This window comes from Strix uralensis, chromosome 12, assembly GCF_047716275.1.
Source record: "Strix uralensis isolate ZFMK-TIS-50842 chromosome 12, bStrUra1, whole genome shotgun sequence".
Taxonomy (NCBI): domain Eukaryota; kingdom Metazoa; phylum Chordata; class Aves; order Strigiformes; family Strigidae; genus Strix; species Strix uralensis.
In genome coordinates, this window is record NC_133983.1 from 23,838,753 (window position 1) to 23,857,571 (window position 18,819).

At 48.3% G+C, this 18,819-nt stretch overlaps 1 protein-coding gene across 2 annotated transcripts in view; it reads left to right on the top strand.

Annotated features, from left to right (window-relative positions):
- The window catches only part of SPG7 (SPG7 matrix AAA peptidase subunit, paraplegin), a 33,794-nt gene extending 14,976 nt beyond the window's left edge, over positions 1-18,818 (top strand). The window contains exons 9-17 of one of the 2 annotated variants that reach the window (XM_074881207.1): positions 145-318; positions 6,535-6,659; positions 7,842-7,944; positions 8,971-9,081; positions 12,384-12,499; positions 13,659-13,815; positions 14,328-14,491; positions 15,541-15,618; positions 15,882-16,476. In XM_074881207.1, the coding sequence (XP_074737308.1) occupies positions 145-318; positions 6,535-6,659; positions 7,842-7,944; positions 8,971-9,081; positions 12,384-12,499; positions 13,659-13,815; positions 14,328-14,491; positions 15,541-15,618; positions 15,882-16,307 (1,454 nt within the window). In that variant the 3' untranslated portion in view covers positions 16,308-16,476. Of the gene's footprint in view, positions 1-144; positions 319-6,534; positions 6,660-7,841; positions 7,945-8,970; positions 9,082-12,383; positions 12,500-13,658; positions 13,816-14,327; positions 14,492-15,540; positions 15,619-15,881; positions 16,477-17,298 lie in introns of those variants that run through there. The other variant, XM_074881209.1, reaches the window with a different exon arrangement.
- Position 18,819: the final 1 nt, after the last annotated feature.

The following is an 18,819-nucleotide window of genomic DNA, read 5'->3' on the forward strand; positions in this document are numbered from 1 at the left end:
TGTGCCGGGAGTGTTGAGAGAGGGACTGTCATGTATTGAGGGTTTGCCTGGTGTCAGGTCCCTCGCTGGGGGCTAGTAATCCTGTTCTCCACTGTACGAACAATTTTAACTATGGGGCTCATTTCTTCTTCCCTTCCCCTGTAGGTCTTGGAGCTGCCCGAGTTCGGAGCCTCTTCAGAGAAGCCCAGGCTCGTGCACCCTGCATTGTGTACATCGACGAAATTGATGCTGTGGGCAAGAAGCGCTCGACCAATATATCTGGTTTTGCCAACGCTGAGGAGGAGCAGACCTTAAACCAGCTGCTGGTGGAAATGGATGGTCAGTATTTCTCCCTGCCTCTCAGCAGTTGGGCCCTTACCACTTTAGCGATCCAAGCTGTTGTCCGGTACATCTTTTTCCTGCTTGAACTTGCCATGCCTCTTTAGCGTACTCTTCTTGCTGAAGTAATCACCACTGCATTGAAACAAATCTCATTCCCCTCTTCCCTGGACAAGACTAGCTTGCACTTTGCAGCCTGTTCAGGACTAAGCCCAGAACTGCAGCTTGGTCAAGTCCTTTGCTAAAAGACTATCTGTATGACAGGTGATAACTGTGTTTCAGACCACTGCTTAGTGAAGGGGCTGTGGCCCTGAAAGTCAGGATGTTTTTCTCCTGTGAGGACACCAGTGTGGCCTTGGCTGGCCTTGCTCTGGTTTGAGGTCATTGTATCGCTCACTTGAAGTGAGTCCTTTCTCTGTTCTTTCTCCCCTTCACCAGCTGCTGCACTGGGTGCAGAGGAAAAGCAGCAGCAGCTGCTGTTCAGCACCGGGTTTGTGTAAGTTGTGTGCCCAGTACTTGCTTCATACTGACCCAGGGTTTCCTGCAGAACCCTTAGGAATCTCCTCAGGCACCAGTCTGAAGCCATGTACCCCATCGTTAGTCCCTGCTTCTGAAAGCACTGTCGTGTGTCTCTCCATCTGTCCCTTAGTTAGGCCGGGCTGCTTCAGAGCTGATGGTGCCGAAGGGAGTGATTGGGCTCAGGACAGATTTCTGAGCATGTGCTGTGACTAAGTTGTGGAGAGAACCCTCCTGAAATCTAGACATTTCTGTAGGCTTTTAAGGGTTTGGGGCTAAATGTAGTAAACTTTAAAACCCCAGAGCAAACTGGTTTTGTGACTACTGAAAACCATGAGTCAGAGGAGAGTGTAGTGTCACATCCAAAGTGAATTTGCACCAACAGCCACGTGAGCATCCACCTGCTAATAAAATCAACAGAAAATGTGTATTAGAGATCACGGCTGGCAGAGGGCAGCAACCCCAAAGACTCTTACTGTAGTAAATGACTTCAATTCGGGAGTATGTTTTCCCACTGGCAATTGCAGAAGAATTGTTTACAATACTGGGGAACCAAAAGAAAATGAATTGGCAGCAAGGGCACTGCTGTCTGCAGAGGGTAACATTTAGGTCCAGCTGGCCATTAAATGTTGTTGGATGCTTGCTGTATTCTAAGACAGGTAGTGCTTTAAAGCCTGTTAAGGCTTAAAGTTTAGTTATCCCAGAGGGACATAAGCAGTTTAATGTATCAGTTCTCCCGTCCTTTTGACTTATTCTCACGTTGCCTGCCTGACTACAGGATCCCTATCTAAACTGTGAGCTAAGCTTTGCAAACAAGCCCTGGTTTGATGCCACACTTCTGGATGGTTTCTGGCTGTACTGGATCTGGAATCGGCCCTTTTCTCAGGCACTTTCACACAAGTGCCAAAAAGAATATTCCTTTGGCTATTCTTAGTCATAACTCTGTCAGAGCCTGCAGCACTGACCCAACGTGTGATGTTTCTGTTGCTAAATCTTCTTATTCCAGAGCAGGGTAAGCAGTAACTACCTGCTCATCAGGGAGTGTTCGTATCAGCCTGCTGTTTGTCGAACAGACCTGCCTTTTCCCTTGACTGTAACTGACACTTGTTGTCTCATCGCACTCTATATGAAAATTTAAAAGCTTCCCTGCACTAAAAGCGTCCCCCTTCCTCCAGCCTTCGCCAAAGGGGTTAAAACTGCTTTTTTACTGAATGCTTGCTGTGAAATGGCGATGCAGCCCTGCTGAAGTAGAGCACGTCCTACAGTTCAGAGCAAGGCTGCCTTCTGGAGATTGCTCTGGAGTCAGCCCTCACTTTTTCAAGGAGAGAAGCTGGGACTTGTAAAAATGCTTTCAGCAGAGGGTAGATGTTCCTCTGTACTGCACACAAGATGATCTATAATTCTGGATCTCTGCCCTTGCTGCAGGAGGAGGAGGAATTGTAAGCAGGAGCACAGCATGGTACAGACAGGGTGGAGAGGTCCTGCTGGAGAGACCCTCCAGGCCTCTCTCTGCTGCAGCACACGTGCCATGAAGTTTTTGAAGGAGAGGAACGAGCTTTAAGTAGGTCCTAAACAACCAGACAGGAATCTGTTTATCAGGGTAACGTGCTTGAAACACACAGTGCTCCATAGATACCAGAAATCACCTGGAATTCATGTATGCAGCTCCCTGGGACTTTGCACATGCACTGATTTAGACAACTTGGCCAAGCACGTAAATATACTTGGAGTGAATATAACTGCTTACAGCCGTATCTGTATAGTAGTCTCGACAGAAAAGGCCAGTAGTAACACACAGAACAGCAATCCTGGCTTGGCTGGGTGTTTTTTTCCCTCCTGACAGTTGTAGGGTGAGCTGGCAACAGGTTAACGCTGAATTAAATGGAGGCCCATCTGTCTGTTCAGGAATATGTAGTCAGTACAATCCACATCTCTGTACTAAAAATGAAAGTGTCTGACTTCCTCCCATCTGTAGAAATTAGGCATGGTTTCTAGAGTGCTTTCTTGGTGAGGCTCAATTCAGAAATTAGGGTGCAACTCTGCTAGAAAAGTGAGTTTAGAAGGTAAATATTACCCTCAATATGTAATCTAATAGACCTTTGCTGCCTAGTTTATTTTTAAATTTATATTGTCTCATTATTTATTTGTGTCTCATACAGATCATGTACTAAGTCCCTCATTTTGCTAAGTGCTTTATCAAACACACACTAAAAAAATAGCCCAAGGAGTTTACAGTGTCAAATGGGAGACAGCTGGCAAGGACTGTCAGGCTGGTACAAGAAACACGGACTTGCTGTTGGCTTGTACTCATCAGCAGCGCTCTTGGCACATGTTACTGAAATGTTATCTAACAGAGCATGTTACCTAAACAAACACTGAAGTGCTATGTGCATCACGGCAGAATGGTTTTCAGGATAGTCAATAAGGTTTTTGAGGAGGTTAACGGTTGTACCCAAGCCCAAGCGGAGGAGTGGTGTGTGTTTGTAACGAGGAAGCCTTGAAATGGAAGGTTGAGAGCTCTGTTTGAGCTGTCTTTAGCTTAAATTGATGGTTGAAGTTCTGCAAGGCAACACCATAGAACGAGTTAGCTATTAATTTGAAAAAAAAAAAAAAATCGTGCACAAAAGTAGATCTGTGAGTCATCAGTGGTGATTGTTGAATCTGTGTGTTCGAATGAGATTACTCAGAGGTAAGGTAGAGGAAGAAAAGGAGGGTCAGACTATACGGAACCTGCTCTGCAGGCTGGAGGAAGGATGAGGACGCCGAGAAAGAAGCCATTATGTGAAGCTGTATGGGATGAATGTGCACTTTGATACTCGGTAATTCTGGTACGCAGATTTTAGAGTAATTGTAGTGCTCTTCCTGTGAGCGACCTTGGTTTCCTTTGCTCTGACAGCTTTCTTCATGTTCTGGAAGCACCGGGAGTCTGCTGGGAGAAGGGGAGGCGCTGGAGGGAGCCTTTATGTACCAAAGCTGTTTTTAAAACCAGAGTGACACATGTACTCCAGTCTTTGTCAAAACAGGTGCCTGGTTTGAATAGTAAATCATCCCTCACAAACATCAAACAAGTGGAAGGGGAATGTGACCCAAATACCTCCTCTGTTCTGAGTGCGTTTGAGAGGAGCTTGACAGTCCTGGGCTGATCTGTGTTTTGTGAATGAAAATGCAGGACATCTTGTGGTAGCAGCTCTTCACCTGGAGTCCTCGGACAAGACCTCTCCCCTGGTCTGTGCTCTGTGCCAGCTTCTGGCCCCGAGGCTTCCCTGGAAGGTGGCCCCGTTTTTGATGACACTGTTCACAGATGATGTTCAAAAGCCTTTTGGACAAATGGCTGGAGAATTAACACCGTGTAATAATGCAGATGAGATGCCCATCAAAGTAATGTGCTGTGTCAGTGGGGAGCAGAGCACTTGCCAGTTCAAGTGGACCCTTTTTATCCTTTCCCTTTTGAAGTGGCTTCATTTGTAAACACTGTAGATACAAAGGCTCTCTTTAGGCTAAATTTTCAGAGCTGTTTTTCATTTGTTGATGTGACTGACTTGTTGTTTTTTTGTAGGCTGTTCCTTAGGCTGATCTTTGCCTGGGGAAGGCAAAGCCTGTGACATGCCAGGTGATGTTGCAGCGGGAGCAGTAATACGAGGCGGAGGCTGCAGTTGTAGATTTCTTGGAGCAGTGTTTCGCACCGCTGGGACACAGGCTTGAGAGCAAGTGGGGCAGAAGCTGATGTGAGAAGGATGCTCTCAGTAGTTCTGTTTTTTTAAAAAAAATTGTTCTAATAGTCAGACCTATTTTAAGAGAGTCTTCCCAGCTGCAAAGCAGATAATGTACTGTACCATCTAATCCTGCTGTGAAGCTTGCTATCCCCCAAGTGCCTGCCAGTCTCTCTGCTTATTTATCACACTCCAGAGTGCAGTGTAGTACATGCCCGAAGAACGGCTGGCTTCATCCTCTCCAGGAGCTTATGGAGACAGCATCCTGCAGGGAGGAAGGACTGAGGTTTGCTATAGCACAAGCTGACAGAGCCAGTCCTCTGACTTACCTGTAACCTTAATCTCTCTGCTGAGTTCTTGTATGCTGACACATTTGACAGCTCTTCTGGTGGAGCTGGAGAGAGCTGAAACTCGCCCAGCTTACGTGCACAAAGCTGCCTCTCTGCAGCGTGTGACTTGGCAGCCAAGGAAGCACATGGGACTGAGGCGTCCTCTCCCTGGGAAGGCTGCTGGATGCCAGGGCTCTTGAATCTGCTGTAGGCAGGTGACTCATACCCAGGGGCCTGTGGGCACCTGGTGGAATGTAATAAATAAGTGGTGTGGTTCGGTGATTCAATGTGATCTCCGGCTCCCCACCCAAGTAGCCCAGCTGCCTGCCCTGTTCTGCCCTCCTCCAGCTGCTCGTGCTCTGGCTTCCCCAGGAAGCCCTGCCTGCCTTTGATGCCTCCCTGCTGCAGGCTGCTCTTACAAAGCCTGTAAATCCTGATGCTCCCTTCATCTTGAAGACCTGTAGACAAAACCTTCTCTGACTGTGGCTTGAGCCAGTGTCTGCTGATCATCACTGCAGAGCCGGTTGTGGTTTGTGTGGTGGAAGTTCTGTAGGGTTGGTCTTTGCACTGGTGTGCAGTATGCCTGGGTGCCTTCTGAGTGATAAAAGAGGAGTGAGAAGACAAAGATCAAATCATGTTGTAACATGCCCCTTGCTGCATGGCATGGCTATGTCCTCTCTCTGCATTAACCCAAGCTGAACGGAAGCAAGCCTGTCCCTTCCCTGGTGATCCTGGTGGTCTATCTGTGACTGAAGGCTAAAAGTAAATGAAAGTTGAAAGGGCTTTCTGCAGAAACATTGGGGAGGGAAAGGCTGTTTCAGCCAGCAAACATTGTTTGTACAACCTGGAGCTAAAGGAGCAGGAACTGACTTAAGCCTGGGGGTGAGAAGGCATCTCCTAATTCATCAGAATAGAGAGATTCTGTTTGAGTTTCTAGTTGGAGTGATTTCCAAATGTGGCAAAAGGAAGTAGAAAAGAAAGTTTTAAGCCAAGGCTTATTAAGTAAGTGAAAAGGGAATTTCAGAGTATCCACAAGGAGAGAGACTGGCCTGGGTGACTTGTGAGGTACAGAACAGAATCATCTAGGTTGGAAAGGACCTTGAAGATCATCTAGTCCAACCGTCAATCTAGCACTGACAGTTCCCAACTACACCATATCCCTAAGTGCTATGTCAACCTGCGTCTTGAACACCTCCAGGGATGGGGACTCCACCACCTCCCTGGGCAGCCAATTCCAACGCCTAACAACCCGTTCTGTGAAGAAATGCTTCCTAATATCTAGCCTAAACCTTCCCTGGTGCAACTTGAGGCCATTCCCTCTTGTCCTATCACTTATTACTTGGTTAAAGAGGCTCATCCCCAGCTCTCTGCACCCTCCTTTCAGGTAGTTGTAGAGGGCGATGAGGTCTCCCCTCAGCCTCCTCTTCTCCAGACTAAACAACCCCAGTTCCCTCAGCCGCTCCTTCCTGTCTTGTGCTTCTGGCTGAAGAGGACACTTTCTCAGCCTCAGCTGCCCCGAAGGATGCCCTAAACACCCTCTGGCTTTGTGATAAAGCTGTGTAAGACATTCTCTGCATCCTGCCCTGCCCCTTTGTATCCTTGCACTGCAGTATCTGTGAGAGTGAAAACCTTCTCCTTTGTTTTTGCTTGGTTTTATACAGGAATGGGGACCACAGATCATGTCATAGTGCTGGCTTCCACCAACCGTGCTGATGTCTTAGATAACGCTCTGATGAGACCTGGGAGGCTTGACAGACACATCTTTATTGATCTTCCAACGCTCCAGGTATATTCCATACTGCCCTGTCCTTACCATAATGCTGATGACTAAGGTCTCCTAGTCCTTGCTGGTGATTCACAGGCCTGGCAAAGGCTGAGCTTGGCAAGGATAGAGATGGTGAGCTTTTGTTTGCCTTTATTCCTACTTACGTGCTCTAAATCAAGGATTTGACATGCTAATGCAGTTGCTTGTTTCTCTGAAACACCAACTCCCTGGTTTTAAGTGTTTGTGCTCTGGTAAGAACTTTGGTAGTGAATGCTTCTGTGAGGTTCTCTGCCACCCAGATGCAGAACTATGTTTGTGCTCTCTCCAGGAAATTGGGAACCACCTAATTAGCAAGTTGGCTTGTGTGAGAGCTTAAACTGTTTGTGTGCCTTGAGCACCGTTTGTTCTGTAGGTTTATTGTCCTCACTATCCTTGTAAGGCTCCTCATTTTCCTTTAGGCAGCCTGTTAAGTGACTTTCTGCTTCTGAATGCTTTTTAAATCCATTTACTAGGAGTCTTCCATGTCTGCCGTGTTGACATTTGTAGCAGAGTTTTGGGAATAGGCTCAGCTGCAGTAAAGATCTGTCTGCTCTGCCAGCACAGGCTCTTCTTCTCCCATCTGTGCTTTACTGTCGTCCTCTGAGTTTTCAGTTAAAATACCTTAAATGCCTGATAGAATCTGGCACAGGAAGCATGAACTGTGCAGCTGCCCTGAAGGGAGGAAGGGGAAAAACCCTGGCAAGGGAGCCCATTGTTTTAATCAGGATCTCCTGGACCAGCTGAATGAGTCACCCCTTGGCTACTTGCCAGCCTTCATCTCACCCCCACCTTCCTCTGGGAAATGGTCGCAGGCTGAGTAGCTGGGAGGTGGGGGGTTTGGACACAAGGGAGCAGGTAGAGGCGGTCAGAGCTCCTTCCTGCGAGTGCTTTTATGGTAAGAGAGAAGCTAAGACAGATCAGAGTGAAAGTTAGGAGGGGAGAGTGGCCCTGAGAGAGAAAGCAGTGACTCAGGGTAAGCCTGGGTACATCTGTTGTGAATTTGAGCGCTGGGTGTTTATCAGGGCTCCTGCGGCGCTGGAAGCTGTAAGGACAGCCCTGCCCTCTGGTGGCAGTGTCCCCGTCCCCGCTGCCAGGGGCCTGCCCCGCTCCCTGCCACTGCGTTCCGACGCCTTGCTGGGCTCAGGTGCTCTGTGCTCTTTGCAGGAGAGAAGAGAGATCTTTGAGCAGCACCTGAAGGGTCTCAAACTGATCCAGGACGCCAGCTTCTACTCGCAGCGCCTTGCTGAACTGACTCCGGGCTTCAGCGGTATGACGGGCTGTGTCCTGGGGGGCTGCTTTGCCCGCTTTACACTAGTTCTGCTGCTCAGGCTGGAGCTGCTGCGTTGCTTAGCTTTAACAGGGTATTTTGGTCTAAAGGGCTTTTTTTCTTCAAGTCTTCTCCATCTCTATGGAAATAGTGGGAACCTAACCAGCTCCCTGGTGAGCTCTGATGAGCAATTGTTCATGGCTATTTTCAATCCTCTGAAACTTCTGGGACTAGCAGGGTGTGGGGGTAGGGAAAATACACTTTTATAATGCCTGGGTTCCTAACTCCTAAGGGGAGGAACCACTGCTCATTCTCCTGTCCAAGCTGTTGTTGAGGATAAGATGTTGCACTTCAGGGGAAAGACTCTTAAGTTGATATGTTACCAGGAAAGCGATAGGAGGAATGAATACAATTACTTTGTCGGTCAGAGTAGAAATTGGACAACTCTGCCTGGCTTCTGCGTTGAGCCTGTTTCCAGGGCAGGTCCCTGGGAGTTTGAAACAGTGCTGAGCAAGGGGCTCCAGAGTTCCTGTTTATTTGGAGTTCCTGGAATATCCTTTCTGGGTTTCCCCTCTAATAGGCCCCAGCACACTGCCTCTTCGTGACTTCTTTCAGCAGCCCCCCGCCACCATCACCCACACACACAAACTCGGAACAGATGTTGTTTCTCTTCCGCGCAGAGGTGGTGCGGTCAGCGTGTGAACAGTGCGGCAGCCCATGCCAACCCCGACTGCCCACGCCACTCCCCTGTTGCTGAGAGCCCAGCCTTGGCTTTAGCCTGTTAATTGATTGCTGAACTCTGTCCTCTGTGTGGCAACGCAGCGTTCATTGCCAAGGCAGTTGTATTGTTCAAATCCAACATAAACACCATGGGCTACGTTTGCTCTCTGTTCCCAAGGAACAAAAAAGTGCACGCTGTTTGACTTCCTTAGGTCCTTTTCCAGATTTTTTTCTTGCCTGTTCTGTCCTCTGAAATATCTGTCACATAACAAATCCAAGGTAATTGTTGTAAACTCTTGTCTACAGGAGCTGACATAGCCAATATATGTAACGAAGCTGCTCTTCATGCCGCTAGAGAAGGTCACAAATCCATCGATACTTTCAACTTCGAATATGCTGTGGAACGAGTCCTTGCAGGTAAGTGACCCAGCCGTTTCTGTTGTCCTACTAGTCCATACCACACTTCTTGAGAGAAGGCTCAAGTGAGAGGGTTACATTCGAGGAAGGCAGGTGGGTCCTAACTGTGCTCTGTCCTCAGGGTCTTCGATGCCATAGTCACAGAAAGTTCTCTGAACCAGACCTCAGATGCATCTGTCTGCCTGAATCTGCAGGCAGCCTGAACATGTAGCTCAGGGAAGATGGGCAGTAAAGAGGGGAATTCAAATCTGTATGGCTTTTTGAGTTTAAAAAGGTTTGGTTTGTTGTGTTTGGGGTTTTTTTTAAGAAAAAGAGTGGAAGTATCTCTGGCTTTTTCTTGTTGCTCTGGACACCTGCTACATAAACATGAATAGCAAATAGGCTATGCATCCTCAACAGCAAGAAATCAGAGATTTTCTTTTGGCCTCAAAGCCCAGGCTTTGATGAATTGGCAGAATAAACTGAAAGACAGTAGAGTACTGTTCTCCCTCTGAGAACATCCTGTCGGCCTTTCCCTGTCGCTTGTGCGATTGCCAGCAGAGGAACCTCTGGGGATTACCCTGTAGTGGTGTATTACAGGAAGGGGAAAAAGAGTTCCCAGAACTCTTGACTTCACCTGAGCGATTTGAATCGGGTGGGTTTTGGTCTGAACTGCCCTGTTACCAGGCTGTGGCTTTCATAATCAGACCCACGAGTGCTTCCAGGCTGCAGTGTCATTACCGGGCTGAGCCTGGACAATCGGACGGACATTCTGTGCTTTTCTTAGTAGAGCATGTGGAAGAGGAGGTTTCTGCTGGATCAGTTGTTTCCTGATCCTGGAATTTAGTCCTGAGCGTTTTCTTTGTCAGAAAATGCCTGAGCCGTTCCTCATTTAAGAGAATATTTTTGAGAAAATTCCTGACAGTTTCACCTGCCTCTTAAAAAGCAAAACCCTTGGAGTGTTTTGGGTAGCTGTGGCCACGCTTGCACGAAGCCCAGCCTGTACTCAGCAGTGCCCAGGAGTGGACAGCAAGGTGACTCTAGTTGTAATGCAGAAGTCCTCATCAGCCAGAGAAAAGATGTGCTTTGCTTTCCCATCTGCAGGAGAGAAAGCCCCGAATTTGCAGAGATTCACTTGGCTTTTCTTTCTGAATTCCACCCTTGCCTTAGTTCCCCAGACTGGGAAGATAAGACAGAAAGCAAGTAAGGCCACGGGGGATGTGTGCTAGGAGGGTATCTGGGATTGATGTGGTGGGGCACTGCAGGGCATGGACTTCAGCAGTTTCACTGCTGACAAGCTGACTTGCTTCACTAAGACTCTGTGGCTTGTAGGAGGCCATAGTCTTTTTGTTGCTTAATCAGAGTCTTTCATATTAGCAGGACCTGGCTATTTTTTATAGACCAAATCTAAAAGACCCCAAACAACCCTTCAGGCCCATATATTAAATGTACCCTCGCCATGTAACAGGAATGCTTCTGGGTTTCACAATCCAGAGGGCATTTCAGTTGCTATGAAAGCTTTTCTTGAAAGAAAGAAGATATTACTGTGCTTTCCATTATAAGCTTCTGGTTTTAATAAGAGTGGTGTGGAATCAAAAGAGAACTTTGCAAGTCCAGAGGCCCTGTCAGCCTTGAAGCTTTGTGTTGCTGTAAGGGAGGAGTAAGAACTTCTCTCTGTGGTAATCCCCATTGTGTTTTTAGTTTGGGAACAGAAAGCAGTAAGTCAGGTCTCCCGGGAGTGAGGGAGGAAACCTGCTGAGTGCACAGAGGCTTTTAGGGGTTGCTTTAGAAGATGTAGCGGAGCCCATTTTCTTGGTGGGGTTTGTGTACGCTGTGTTAGGCCAGCAGAGATGCACCAGAGTCATTTCCTGGGTTGTTTGTCTCATAAATGGGATCAGTACAGGCCTTCAGAGAACTTTCCTGCTTGGAGATCAGTTTATGTAGGAAAAGAAATAGTCTTTGTAGGCACACTGTGTGCTACTGCAAAGAGTACAGTCCCTCCCTCCTGGGTGGGCTGACAGGAATGCTTCCAGAATTTAAGTGCGTGTGTGTATATATATATGTGTGTGTATATATATAGTATGTGCATTTTCTACAGAAAGAGAAATACAGGCACATGCACACACGCTGCTGAAGGCAGGGGAAGGGACTGACTGATGAAAGTCAAGGCTCTTGCAATTAATCTGCTGTTCCATCACCATCATGCCTTGCAGGGCACAGTGGTTTCCAGGGTCCCTGAGCAGTAATTTTACAAGATCTGCCACACTAATTTTGCTGTTTCCTTGTTTAATAAAGCTCTTGACTTTGTTTAAAAATTAATGTTAATAGAATGTTGTTTTCCAAGACATCAAGCAAGCTTGGTATAATGCTGCTCTTGACTCTGCCTGCTCTACCCCCCCACTGCTGCTGGCACTGTGCGGAGACATCAGCTTTAAAGTGCTGGTGCCTTTTTGCATTCAAAGTGCAGAGCTATAATGAGTGCTTGATATTGCAGTGTATTCTGTAGGTAACATATTTTCTGCGTGCTAGAAGTTTTACTTCCATTCAGCATTTTTTTTTTTAAATCCTAATTGGACTTATTCTGCGTTACAGACTATTGGGTTGGAAAATAGACACTTTCAAAAATCACCTTTTTGGAGGAAGTACTAAGTGTGAGTTATGGCTTAATTTCCTAGTTCTCAGGAGCCTGGAAATAAGCTCATACGGAGCATGCCATGTGTAATCAGAGACATTTCCAGGGTCTGGAGAAAGAATTTTGTGTATACTCTTGGTCTTTTGCTTATTTGAACACTCCTAATACACCAGAATCTCAGCGGGGACCTCTCTTATATATAATGGAACATCTTGCTGCTTGTGTTCTGCCTAAGGGACTGAAAGACCCATCAGTATGATACTCTAGCTAGTCTCTGTTTTGGGGTTCGGTTTGTTGGGGTTTTCTTTCCAAACGGTAGGCTGACTTGTTGCACATCTGTCCCCTGGGCAGAGCGTAACGTGCCAGAGCTGGGAACAGAACAGAGCTTTGCGTTCTAGAACTGTGTGCTAATCAAATGTTAAATTATTTGTCTAATGATTAAGTCTGTTGTAAGGAGGAGAAGGGGGATAAGTTTCTGCCAGTGTTTTCAAGCAGTCCAAGCACAGATTGCTTTCTTCCGCAGGGATAGAGAGCACCTTCCACAGCTTGGACTTAAAGGGCTTTTTACCACCTCTCCCTAGACAGTGCGATATGAAGCTGGCTGGCTGTTCAGGCTAGCTTGTGCACTTAACTGTACGAGATCACGCCTGTTGCCAGCTACCTTACCAAACCCTCATCTGTGTTCCTGCAGGCACTGCCAAAAGAAGCAAAATCTTGTCACCCGAAGAGAGGAAGGTTGTGGCGTTCCATGAGTCGGGTCACGCGTTGGTGGGCTGGCTGCTGGAGCACACCGAGGCGGTGATGAAGGTAACGCCGCCACCAGCTGTTGGGGAGTGCAGCCTGTGGCTGGGTGGGAAGAGTCCTCTGGGGTTCCCCTATCTGAGATGGGTTAATTGTTTTTGTAGTGCTCGTGTTGAATTCTGCTGTGTTACCCTGGCCTCCATGAGCTTGGAGCTGTAAATACTGCAGCAAAATAAATGGCAAATATAGAATGATTCTGTATCTTTGAGGTCATCGAGTCCAACCGTTAACATGGCCGAGTCCACCACTGAACCATGTCCCCGAGACATCCATTATTCAGCTCCATCTATGACAGTGATGGTGCAAAGCTGATTAACCAGCTGTAGGAGAAGCCTTGCAGTTAAAAGCCGACTGTAAAGCTCTTTGGAGCAACTGAGTCTCCTGATGCTGCTGCTCCGTTCACACACCTCCTCCAGGTGCAAAGCGATGCTCCACGCGTGCGTGATCTCTCCTTGCCATGGCTTGCCAGCATGTTGCAGCCAGCAAAGCTACTGTTGCAGGAGCTGCTCTGGTGCTGATGGAGAGACATGTTTTTGGTTGTTTTTTTTTCCCCTGATTGGCTTGTTTGAGAGTTTGCCTGCCTGAAGCCCTTCTCTGTAGGGAAAGGCCTCTCTTTGGCACCCCAGCGTGTGTCCTTTCCCCTGCACATCTCCTCCTCCAAAAGCCTTGACACTGGGGGGAGGTGGGGAGTGGAAATGACAAGTGTGGCAGCTCCTTGGCTTGCCACCAGCAGCAAATTCACTCTGAACGACCTGTTGTATAAGCTGAACTGTTGTTAATTACTCTCATTTAATGTGGGGGGGGAAATGACTCTTATTTTCTGAAGACATCCTATCTTTTTTCCAGGTACTCTCAGTCTGTTTAGCTTATACCCTCCAAAGCAACTCCTAAATCTCAGGATTTCACTGGCTTCCTATTAAGGACAATTTCCTTTTCATTTCTTGAGCAGGAAGTGGCAGAAAGAGTGTGTCTGTAGCTGTGAAGGCAGAGCCTTCAGTACAGGAATGGTGACACTGCAGCCCTTGGCTGTGTCTCTGCAGGTCAGCTTGCACCATCGCTGGTGACAGATTTCACTGGGATTGCAGGCCTCTTCCTGTTCTGCCTCTGCTGCTCTCATTGGGAGCTCTTCTGTCCTTTGAAGTGAGGGAGCTGCTCTGTGTTGCAGGTTTCCATAGCCCCTCGAACAAATGCAGCTCTTGGATTTGCCCAGATCCTTCCGAGAGAGCAGTACCTCTTCACCAAGGAACAGCTGCTGGAGAGGATGTGCATGGCGTTGGGGGGGAGAGTGTCTGAGGCCATCACCTTTAATAAAGTCACTACAGGTGAGGAGCCAGACCCTGGCACAGGCAGGTGGAGATTGTGCTAAAAGAGCCTGAACTTCTGCACTTGCTCTGCCCAAGTGATCACCCTTGGGCAAGAAATGGAGGTTCCCCATGCTGAAAAGAACACATGTCAGATTGTGTGGTTTGATCTTGGGCTCGCGTCTGGGAGTGCGGAGGTCTTGCTTCTGGCTGCTGCTGTGGTGTCTTAGACTTGTCCCAAAGCCTGTGGCCACAGATGCAATTACCCGGTGAGACTCTTGCCTCACAGGAGGGCCTAGAGCTTTGTGTGGTGTTTCCAACTAGTTGTATCCAAAGGGGTAAGCACTCCACACGAGCTAGCTACCATAGATGCACTCAGTCGTGCATGGGTTGTGCCGCACGTGTAGGAGGGTCCATCAGCAGGTGGAGTGTTCCCCTCCCTGGGCTCCTCTGGTCTTTCCATGTGTTTGTGCAGGAAGCGCTTGTCTTATACTTGACTCTGAGCTGACAAGCATCGCATCTCTCCTGCCCAGGAGCACAGGATGACCTGAAGAAGGTGACCAAGATAGCCTACTCCATGGTGAAGCAGTACGGGATGGTGCCCAGCATTGGGCAGGTCTCCTTCCCGGACCTGGAGAGTGCAGCTGGAATCGGCCGTCGCCCTTTCAGCCAGGGCCTTCAGCAAATGATGGACCACGTAAGGCCACCCTTGGTGTTCCTGATTGTTCCTTACTTTCTGCAATTCGGTGAAAAAATGCGAGTAACTTGCACCCAAACAATTTGCATTTTTTTCTGTGGGCCATTAAGTAGTAAGTTTCAACAACTGAGCACTTAACTGTTCTGTTACGGTGTATTAGGAGTGTGCAGGGAGGCATTAGGAACAGGCACAATCAGACACAGCTGTGAGTTCAGCCCCATAGCACTGTGCTGCCTGCAGTTGCAGCGAGCGGCTGTGAAACACGCTGCAATGCCTAAAACCGCCTCTGAAAGCTGCAGTCCTGGCTCCAGTGTGGGCAAGACCCTTGTGAGCTTCTGGGAGCCAGGAGGTGCAAATGTGATGTTTGGAGAGAGGGAGAAATGCCTTGGGAGGGAAGGAGGAATAATTTGGGGAGACTGGGGGATTGCTGTGGAACTGCAGACAAATACCCAGCTAGGGAGAGATTCTCTGGCATGAAGTCTCTGCAGGCCTGCAGGAGTCCCATGTAGATCTAAGCATGGCTGTGCAATGCCTAGATTACAAAAAACCTGTGTCTTAAAGCCTCAGCTGCACAATTTAAATGTCTCCACTTCCCAGATCAGAGACTATCTAGCCAAAACGATAGTTCTGACTGACTGGAAAATGTTAGCTTGTTTTGACAGGAAATTGGGCTTCATTACCGAAAAAAACAACATTGTCTTAGTTGAAAAGTCAGATAGCTGGAAATGAAAAAACTGCTTCAGAAGCACCGTGGTTGTGTTTCCCTGGGATTTCTGCTGAGCTGCATCTTTTGCCACTGGACAGCCTCTTTAATTAGACTTCATTTCCCATCAGCTGGGACTCTACTGAAGAGTTGTGCTTGTGCAGGCGTTTACTGTTCCTTATCACGAGTCTTCCTTTAGCTTTTTTTCAAACGGTTTATCTCTATTTTCTCTTGACGGGAGCACTTTCTGCCTGGCTCATCCATCCCTCAGTGCTCTCCTTGTTTATCCACGTTGTGTGTGTTGCCACCTACACTCCAAATCTCTCTTCTTGTTACTGTCTTCTAGGAAGCGAAAGTCCTGGTGGCTCAGGCTTACAGGCGCACAGAAAAACTCTTATTGGAGAACCGGGACAAGCTGCAAACAGTAAGTTGGAGTTGTGTGGGGGTTTTGTTTGTTGGTTTCGTTTTTTTTAACTGGTGCTTTTGCCTTGCTGCTTTCTGTGCTCTATAGCTCAGCTGTTGTAGTGTCTCTGTGGTCCTAGAAAGTCTTGTAGTGGGAGTGCTGGGGCTCGTGTCGTGAACAAATGTCTGTTTGCTGCATATCGCCCAGATTAGGAGCAGGCACAGGGAGCAATGTGTGCCTTTTCCGACAGTAGTCTGCCTCCTGACACCAGCTGGTATTTGCAGGGTAGAGGAGGAGGAGTGCTCTGTGGAAGCCATCAAAGCTCAGATTTGTGTCCCTCCCTGCATTTCTCTGCTAGCCTCTTGGCGGTGCGATTTCCTGGAGAGCAGACGGTGACCCTTTTTGTGAAGCCTGTGGAGGCAGGAACAGCTCATCCTTCCAGGTCCTGCAGATGCGCAGGAATCAGATGGACTGTTTCTGGCTTTGGTGAAAGAATATGGGACCTGTCTGACTGGTGCTGGTTGATGCTTTCTGGTGACTCCAGGCAGTTTTCACCTGCCAGCTCCTTGATACCTCCTATACCAAGGAATCCTTGTTGCAGAGGTAGAGCTTTGCCTCTTCCCCTTTGTGTCCTGAGAGTCCCCCAGCCAGTCACCCTGGCATGTCCCCACACCTCTGCCAGGAGCCCTGTACCCATCGCTCTGGGCTGAGCCACACTTAGGTCACAGCACCCCATGTATCTACTTGATCTTTCCTTCAGAAATCCAGTCCCTAACATCCAGAATGACCAGGAGTCAACTTAGTGTTGCATGTTCTGCAAATAAGACAATCCTTTTCCTTAAATCCTGTTTTTAAACAACTAAAAAACCCTTCAGCTATGCAACTGCAGGCCTCCTGTGCATAGTAAGGTAGTCAGAGCTTGCTGGCTCGGACACCCTGCTGTTGGCCGTATCGCAGCCCCATCCCCGGGACAGTGCTCTGAAGGCAGGGGTGGTGAGGGGGTCTCCTCTCTGCAGGCCTCCTCTGTTCCAATGCTTTCATTTAACAGCAATCAGATGTTTGCTAGAGGCTCATCACAGGAAAACTTTTAAGTTCAGCCAAACTACCTACAGAGTAAATGTTTCAGTTGTCAGGCCAGCGTGTCGCAGCTTGTCAGCAGAATTGAGCTGTTTGACAACCACCTGCTGCTCAAGCACCGTCCTTCTGCTGGCAGAGCGGCCAGAGAGCTCAACTTTTCTGGAGAGGAACTTGTGACGACCTTCAGCCCATGCCTGCGGGAGCAGACGGCTCTTTCTTAGCACTGTGTGTACAGGGGAGGGGCACGGGTCTGACTGTGCTCTCATTTGCTGCTGCTTTGGCATCTTAGAGCTACAGGTGCAGCGACAGTGGCAGGAAAGGCACATCTCTAATTGTTCCTGCAGTTCCAACTCACAGAATCATTCCATAAAGCTTTACTGCCTCTAGTCATATTCCTGGCCAAACGTGCTCTTGTGAAGGCAGCCGGCAGCTTGGAGAAGTTTGTCCTGGCTCCAGCAGGCTCTCGGGTCCCCCCGCCCATGGTGTGGTGGCCAAGGGGCTGCTCCTCATGGGCTGCAGCACGCGCTGCATCCAGCTGTTGAGCTGGCAGGGAGAGTTCAGATCAGTTCAGAGAGGTCATTTTCGAACGCCTGCGCCTCATTATGCCTTATTTACTCTTTCTAGCTGTCTCATGCCCTCCTGGAGAAAGAAGTGATAAATTATGATGACATTGAAGCTTTGATTGGGCCTCCACCCTATGGGCCAAAGAAAATGATAGCTCCTCAGAGTTGGCTTCAGGCAGAGAGAGACAAGCAAGACACAAGAGACGAAGAAATGCCCCAGCAGCCACCAAATCATGAGGAGGAGGAGGAACCACGCCTGAGACCAGTATGAAGCCTACTCCTGATGTGGAACAGGAGGACTCTAGAGGCTTCTTTTGGACGCAGACCCTTTCCCTTTTCAGCTCCAGAATCAAGGATGACTGAGCAGGGGAGCTCTGTGCTGCCGTTACCAAAAATTAAGGGATGGCTATGTCGGCTCTTTTAATGAGCTTTTTCCTGCAGGAAGGAGAACTCCTTAGAATTTTGAAATTGCTTCTCAGCAGGGTAGTAGTGATTAGGAGCTGGGTAAGTAATCTGCTGGAAAGATTTCTCGTACACAGGAGTGGTGTACGTGTTCCTGAGGGTGAAAGGTCCTGTGGAGTCCTTGTAAGCCACCTCTCGCTATGCCCGTGTAACACGGCAGGAGCGGGAACGTCCCCTTCGGTGACACTCCTGCGAGGCTGAGGTGCTGTAGTTCTTGTGTGACTGCTGTAACCTTTGGTCACCTCTGCTGCTGAACATAAAACCAAAAAATTAAAAAGCAAACTTCGCTAGAACAAACTGTCCACAATGTGCTGCTGTGTCTGTGGAATGTGTCAAGATGTGGATATGTGTTTTGGCACATCTGAAGCTTATTATAGCAATGGAGTTGCACAGGACAAGCTTTCTTCTCCCTGGCCAATAACTTATATTTGTTTTTTATAGCAAAAATTCTTTGAGGAAAACCTGTGTTGCAGAACCCACCATAGCCCCACAGTGTGATGTGCGGAGAGTGGTTCTGGTTTTACAGGTTGGAAGAGCGTTGGGTAGTGCTGCTGGCTCAGAGCGGGAGCAGAAGCCGGTGTGTCCCTGGGGGAGCCTCAGGAAAAACCCGGCATCTCCTCTGGCTCTGTCCTCGTGGCTCTTGCAGAACAAGCTGTGCTGACGTAGTTGTCTGCCATTCATCAGGGAAAGCATTAAAATCATTAGTGCCTGCTGTGCTCAGGCTGGGTTAATCCTTTAGGAAAGATTATTGCTTTGAGTTACTCTGAGGATTGTCTGTGACCTGAAAGACCCCAGCCCAGTCTGACAGCCCTGTCAGGCTGGAGCAGAGCCTCTCTTCTCCCCGGATGATGGGGGGAGGATGTTCTGCAAGGTGTCCTCTCCCCTGTCCCACCTTTGTCCCCGCAGCTGTGAGCCCTCCCTGGGGTGTCTCAGTGCTGGTGGGGTGATTTCCCTTACTTTTAGGGGCAGAAGTGGGTTTTCTACATTTGGGATGCAACTGCCTGTAAGTTTTGGTGTTGTGTTTTTTTTTTTCTCCCAAACCTGTTTGTTTCTTCACAAGTTTATTCTTTGAATTAATTTTTCCAACAGCAGATTAAACTTACTGTTCTTTGAATTTTAT